Source organism: Hemiscyllium ocellatum, chromosome 6, assembly GCF_020745735.1.
Source record: "Hemiscyllium ocellatum isolate sHemOce1 chromosome 6, sHemOce1.pat.X.cur, whole genome shotgun sequence".
Taxonomy (NCBI): domain Eukaryota; kingdom Metazoa; phylum Chordata; class Chondrichthyes; order Orectolobiformes; family Hemiscylliidae; genus Hemiscyllium; species Hemiscyllium ocellatum.
In genome coordinates this window covers 49,490,602-49,497,759 of record NC_083406.1, presented here as the reverse complement: position 1 = coordinate 49,497,759, position 7,158 = coordinate 49,490,602, and the positions used below count along the sequence as shown (strand labels likewise).

At 46.5% G+C, this 7,158-nt stretch overlaps 1 protein-coding gene across 5 annotated transcripts in view; it reads left to right on the top strand.

Annotated features, from left to right (window-relative positions):
* The first annotated feature begins 1,577 nt into the window (after positions 1-1,577).
* LOC132816685 (neutral amino acid uniporter 4-like) overlaps positions 1,578-7,158 on the top strand; it is a 197,838-nt gene continuing 192,257 nt past the window's right edge. For all 5 annotated transcript variants that reach the window (XM_060826546.1, XM_060826547.1, XM_060826545.1 and 2 more), the window contains exon 1: positions 1,578-1,989. In XM_060826546.1, the coding sequence (XP_060682529.1) occupies positions 1,968-1,989 (22 nt within the window). In that variant the 5' untranslated portion in view covers positions 1,578-1,967. The remainder of the gene's footprint in view (positions 1,990-7,158) is intronic.

The following is a 7,158-nucleotide window of genomic DNA, read 5'->3' as shown; positions in this document are numbered from 1 at the left end:
ATTTGCAAGTGATGGGTTTCTTTGCAATTTGCACCAAAAGGAGCTGAGTTAGCATGGCTTCAACAAGTGGGGTCCATGTCTAAAAGTCTATTAGATTTCTTTAAGGAGGCAATGAGCAAGATAGATCTTAGAATCCCAACAGTGTGGAACTAGGCCATTTGGCCCAACAAATCCACACTGAACCTCCAAAGTGTAACCCATCCAGACCCACCCTGCCCTACTATTCCACATTTATCCTGACTAATGCACCTAACCTACACATCTCTGAGCAGTGCGGGCAATTTAGCATGGCCAATCCATGCAACCTGGCACATCTTTGGATTGTGGGAGGAAACCAGAGCACCTGGAGAAAACCCACACAGACACAGGGAGAATGTGCAAATACCACACAGACAGTGGCTGGAATTGAACCTAGGTCCCTGACGCTAAAAATTGAGCCACTGTGCACAGCCAGTAGACATGATCTGTTTGGATTTCCAGAAGGTCATGGATACTGTGTCGCACAGAATGTTGTCAAATGAGAGTGCATTATTTTAGGGACAAGTACTGGCATGGATAGAGGGTTGGCTAACTGTCAGAAGGCAGCGAATGGATTTGTTTCAGGATGGCAGCTAGTGACTAGAAGAGTTCCAGTGTTGGGACCACAGCTAATCATTACTGATCTGAACAAAGGAATTGAGGACATTGTTGCTAAGTTTGTAGGTGACACAAAAATAGACGGAGGGGTAAATAGTGTTGAGTGAGCAGGGAGACTGCAGAAGAATTTGAAAGGTTAGGACAGTGGGCAAAGAAGTGACAGATGGAATGTAATTTAAGCAAAGGTGAGGTTATGCGCTTTGACATGAAGACTGTTTTCTAAATGGGAAAACTTGTTCATGCTACTCATTTGCGATGAGGAAGGGATCTCATTGAAACTTAGAGAACAATGGAAGGCCTGGATCGAGTGGACGATGTTTCCACCAGTAGGAAAGACTAGGACCTGAGGGTACAGCCTCAGAGTGAAAGAAGGACCCGATAGGACTGAGATGATGAGGAATTCCTTCAGCTAGAGATGATGAATCTGTGGAGCTGGTTGCTGCAGAATGCTATGATGGCCAAATCATTGGATGTGTTTAAGGAAAAGATAGATAGGTTCTTGATTAGCAAGGGGATCAAATGCTACTGGAAGAAGGCAAGAGAATGGGATTGAGAAACACATCAGGCATGGTCAAATTGCAGAGCAGACTTGGTGGTCTGAATGACCGAATTCTACTTCTATACTTTATGGGCAATTGAAGCCATAAAACTACTGTAAAAACATTCCAAAGGTTTCGTGAGATAAAAACTAAATTCGTTGGAATAACAGATAAAAGTGTCTAGACAAGTGAATCAGGAAATTAAAACCAAGGGACGAAAATCTGCGTGGAAAATGCAATGGGCTCACTCTATAAGAAAACTGAACGTTACATTTAAGTACCTTTTGGGCATTCAGTGAAAGATCGAGAAATTGCACATTCACTTTCACAGCAATTTACATTCAGCGGGAAGCAGGAGCTGCGCACGCGTAGTCCGGCTTTGTGGGGAGCGGAGCCTGTACATGCGCCGTCTCTGGGCTTTGACATCTGTGCTCTGGGGATGGGAAAGGATCTTAGTTCTCACAGAGTGTCTGTATTTCTATCTGATCAATGCCTGATTCGTGCTGCAGTTCAAACCGGTCGTTGATAGTGTGAACAGACCTGTGAAGCTGAGGCCGGCGAAGATCGATGCGTGCATCGTGGACTTTTATTCTTTGAATTTGCCTCCTCCAAGGAGTTAATGTTTGCCGCGAAGTGGGAGGATAACATCAGGCTCACGTTCATCTCGAGCGGCGGCCTGTCAAAATTTATATTTGAAAACGCCAGTTTTATTTTGTTGCTTAGGATTGTTTTGAAGCAGAGAAATCGGTTTTCGGAGGAGGCGGCGGCGTGTGACGTGGCGCAGCAACTGACATGGAGCCCGGGGAGGAAATAGGTAAATGGGCGATCGGTATTACTGGGGCAGCAGCTGAGGCCGGGGGCTGGGGATTACTGGCTGCTGTTGCTTTCCTGTATGGATTACAGCACTGCAGAACTCATGGTTAATACATCACAAACAAGCCGATCAGCTCATTCATTGCAAGTAAAATCACACTGTTGCTGTGCTTATGAGGAGGAAAAAGAACTTCCATGAAAGCAAAACAAAAACAAATGTTGTTTAAGATGAAACTGACTACATTTGGAGGTGCGAACGTTTTGTTTTTTTCGGTTAAAGAGACTAGCTTTTTAATTATTTGCCATGTGTCCAACACTGAAATTTACAAATGTACCCTGGATGTAAAAGACATCTGGGTGGGTACATGAAAAGGAAGGATTTACAGGGATCTGGGCAAAATGGGAATTAGATCTGTTTAGGATATCTGGTTGGCAATGAAGAGTTGGACCAAAGAGTATTTTTTTCCATTTTATATATCTCTGTGATGCAATGTGAAATAATTTATTTTGTTGAATGTGGATAGCTTCATTCATACATTAGAAGCAAAGTTTGACAACAATTTCTGGTTGGTATGAATGATTGGACAGAAGCACTGTTTCCATGCTGTATAACTCTGAGTCTCCATGAGTCTACCTTGTTGAAAGCAGAACATTTCCTTCATATATTAGAAACAAAGTTTGACATCAGGTGTATCTTTTTGGAATTAAAACTGTTTTTATCAGTGTTCATTTTTCTCATATGTGGCTGTGGATAGATAAGATGGAACTAGGGATGTCTTAAATTTTGTTTTGGTTAAGATATGTGGTCAAACAATTGGTCAACACGCAGCGAGATATTGAACAATTCTTCCGCCGCCTTCGCCTCCGTGCCTACTTTTACAACCAAGACTCCCGCCGACCCTCTGACGACCCCTTCTCCCGCCTCCAACACACCCCATCCACCTGGACACCCCGTGCTGGCCTCTTATCCGCCCTCGATCTATTTATAGCCAACTGCCGCCGCGACATTAACCGACTCGACCTGTCCACCCCTCTCACCCACTCCAACCTCTCACCCTCAGAACGTGCAGCCCTCCACTCCCTCCGCTCCAACCCCAACCTCACCATCAAACCGGCAGACAAAGGGAGGCACGGTAGTAGTTTGGCGCACCGACCTTTATACCGCTGAGGCCAAACGCCAGCTCGCGGACGCCTCCTCCTATTGCCCCCTTGACCATAACCCCACCTCCCACCACCAAAACCATCATCTCCCAGACCATCCATAACCTCATCACCTCAGGGGATCTCCCATCCACCGCCTCCAACCTCATAGTCCCACAGCCCCGCACCGCCCGTTTCTACCTCTTGCCCAAAATCCACAAACCTGACTGCCCCGGCCGACCCATTGTCTCAGCCTGCTCCTGCCCCACCGAACTCATCTCCCCGTACCTTGACACGGTTCTGTCCCCTTTAGTCCAAGAACTCCCCACCTACGTTCGGGACACCACCCACGCCCTCCATCTCCTCCATGATTTTCGCTTCCCCGGTCCCCAATGCTTTATCTTCACGATGGACATCCAGTCCCTGTACACCTCCATCCCCCATCACGAAGGACTCAAAGCCCTCCGCTTCTTCCTTCCCCGCTGCACCAACCAGTACCCTTCCACTGACACCCTCCTTCGACTGACTGAACTGGTCCTCACCTTGAATAACTTCTCTTTCCAATCCTCCCACTTCCTCCAAACTAAAGGAGTTGCCATGGGCACCCGCATGGGCCCCAGCTATGCCTGTCTCTTTGTAGGATATGTGGAACAGTCCATCTTCCGCAACTACACTGGCACCAACCCCCACCTTTTCCTCCGCTACATCGATGACTGTATCGGCGCTGCCTTGTGCTCCCAGGAGGAGGTTGAACAGTTCATCAACTTTACCAACACCTTCCATCCCGACCTCAAATTCACCTGGACTGTCTCAGACTCCTCCCTCCCCTTCCTAGACCTTTCCATTTCTATCTCGGGCGACCGACTCAACACAGACATCTACTTTAAACCGACTGACTCCCACAGCTACCTGGACTACACCTCCTCCCACCCTGCCCCCTGTAAAAACTCCATCCCATATTCCCAATTCCTTCGTCTCCGCCGCATCTGCTCCCAGGAGGACCAGTTCTAATACCGTACAGCCCAGATGGCCTCCTTCTTCAAGGACCGCAGATTCCCCCCAGACGTGATCGACGATGCCCTCCACCGCATCTCCTCCACTTCCCGCTCCTCCGCCCTTGAGCCCTGCCCCTCCAACCGCCACCAAGACAGAACCCCACTGGTTCTCACCTACCATCCCACCAACCTCCGTATACAGCGTATCATCCACCGTCATTTCCGCCAACTCCAAACGGACCCCACCACCAGGGATATATTTCCCTCCCCTCCCCTATCAGCGTTCCGCAAAGACCACTCCCTTCGTGACTCCATCGTCAGGTCCACACACCCCACCAACCCAACCTCCACTCCCGGCACCTTCCCCTGCAACCGCAGGAAATGCAAAACTTGCGCCCACCCCTCCTCCCTTACTTCTCTCTAAGGCCCCAAGGGATCCTTCCATATCTGCCACAAATTCACCTGCACCTCCACACACATCATCTATTGCATCCGCTGCACCCGATGTGGCCTCCTCTATATTGGGGAGACAGGCCGCCTACTTGCAGAACGCTTCAGGGAACACCTCTGGGATGCCTGAACCAACCAACCCAACCACCCCGTGGCTCAACACTTTAACTCTCCCTCCCACTCCACCGAAGACATGCAGGTCCTTGGACTCCTCCATCGCCAGAACATAACAACACGACGGTTTTAGGAAGAGTGCCTCATCTTCCGCCTGGGAGCCCTCCAGCCACAAGGGATGAACTCGGATTTCTCCAGTTTCATTTCCCCTCCCCCCACCTTGTCTCAGTCGATTCCCTTGAACTCAGCACTGCCCTCCTAACCTGCAACCCTCTTCCTGGCCTGTCACCCTCACCTTGACCTCCTTCCACCTATCACATCTCCATCGCCCCTCCCCCAAGTCCCTCCTCCCTACCTTTTATCTTAGCCTGCCTGGCAGCCCCTCCTCATTCCTGATGAAGGGCTCTGGCCCGAAACGTCGAATTTCCTGTTCCTTGGATGCTGCCTAACCTGCTGTGCTTTAACCAGCAACACATTTTCAGCTCTGATCTCCAGCATCTGCAGACCTCACTTTTTACTACTTGCCTATTTTTGTAAGGGATTCAACTCAAAATGTAATAGGGTGTGGTGGGCAAGTTGTAGGAATGAATTCTGAGGATTTACATGTATTTGGAAAAGCAATGACTGATTTCGGATAGCCAACATGGCTTTGAGCATGGAAAATCATGTCTCACTGACTTGCTTGAGTTTTTTTGAAGAAATAACGAAGAGGATTGATGAGGGCTGAGTGGTGGAGGTGATCTGAATGGACTTCAGTAAGGAGTTCAACAAAGTTCCTCGAGACTGGTTAGCAAGTTAGTTCACATGGAATACGTGGAGAATTAGCCATTTGGATACAGAACATGTTTGAAGGTAGAAGACAGAGGGTCATGGTGGAGGGTTGTTTTTCAGATGGGAGGCCTGTGGCTAGCCATGTGCAACAAGGATTGGTGCTGGGTCCACTGCTTTTCATCATTTATGTAAATGTATTGAATGTGAATGTAGAAAGTATGGTTAATTAGTTTACAGATGACATCAAAATTGGAGGTGTAGTGAACAGTGAAGAAGGGTACTTCAGAGTACATTGGGATCTTGATCCAGTGGGCTGAAGGGTGGCAGTTGGAGTTTAGTTCAGATAGATGTGAAGTGCTGCAATTTGGAAAGGCAAATCAGAGCAGGACTTATACACTTAATGGTAAGGTCTTGGGGACTGTTGCTGAACAAAGAGACTTTGGAGAGCAGATTCATAGTTCTTTGAAAGTTGATTTGCAGGTAGATAGAATAGTGAATAAGGCATTTGGTAGGCTTGGTTTTATTGGTCAGTACATTGAGTATAAGGATTGGGAGGCCATATTGTGGCTATACAGGACATTAATTAGGCCAGTTTTGGAGTACTGTATGCAATTCTGGTCTCCTTACTGTCAGAAGGATGTTGTGAAACTTGAAAGGATTCAGAAAAGGTTTACAAGGATGTTATCAGGGCTGGAGGGTTTGAGCTATAGAGAGAGGCTGGATCAATTGGGGCTATTTTCCGTGGAGAGTTGGAGGCTGAGGGGTGACCTTATGGAGGTATAAAATCATGAGGAACGTGGCTATGGTGGACAGATATGGTCTTTTCTCTGCGGCATAAAGCTAGAGGGCATGGGTTTAAGATGAGAGCGGAGAGATTTAAAAGGGACCTAAGGGGCAACCTTTTCATGCAGAGTGTGGTACGTGTATAGAATGAGCTATCAGAGGAAGTGTTGCAGCTTAGTACAATTGTGCAATTAAAAGGCATCTGAATGAGCATATGAATAGGAAGGGTTTAAAGGGATATGGGCCAAGTGCTGGCAAATAGAACTGGATTTATTTCGTCTAACTGGTTGGCATGGATGAGTTGGACTGCATGGTCTGTTTCTATAGTTTGCATCAATGTTGGCTCAGAAAAAAACCTTTGAAGGAACATGCCTTAACATCAACAGGATAGGACTGAGAATAAGCTGGATTGAAAGAAAAATATTTAGTTGTATTTGTTTGCTTCACATTGAAGTAGGCAACTATGGCATGAGCAACTTGGAACTAATACAATTATGCAAAACGGTGCTGGTTTTCTTGATATTAAACTGATATTTAACTGTCTACTGCTTATCAGATAACATTTCTATTTAAAGACAAGCTCAGTTGCAGAAACTTTTCCTCAAGCAATTTGGATCATAAAATAGGAAGAAAGCTAGTTCCTTAAGTTTGTTCAATAATCTCATGAGATCGAGATTGATCTGAGACTTAAAATCAATTTTTCTATAGTTGCCACATATCCTTTTTGCATTTTAGATGAGAGAACTCTGTTGACCTTGGTTTAAAGTTATCAACATATTTGGCATTAGTTTCTGATTGTAGAATATTCCAAAATTCTTGATATGTTAAGAGGGCAAGAACGCATATTCATGTATTGTCTTTCGCTTTGTCAGGATGTCCAAAGTGTTTCAGTGTTCTTTTTGAATTGTAGTAACACC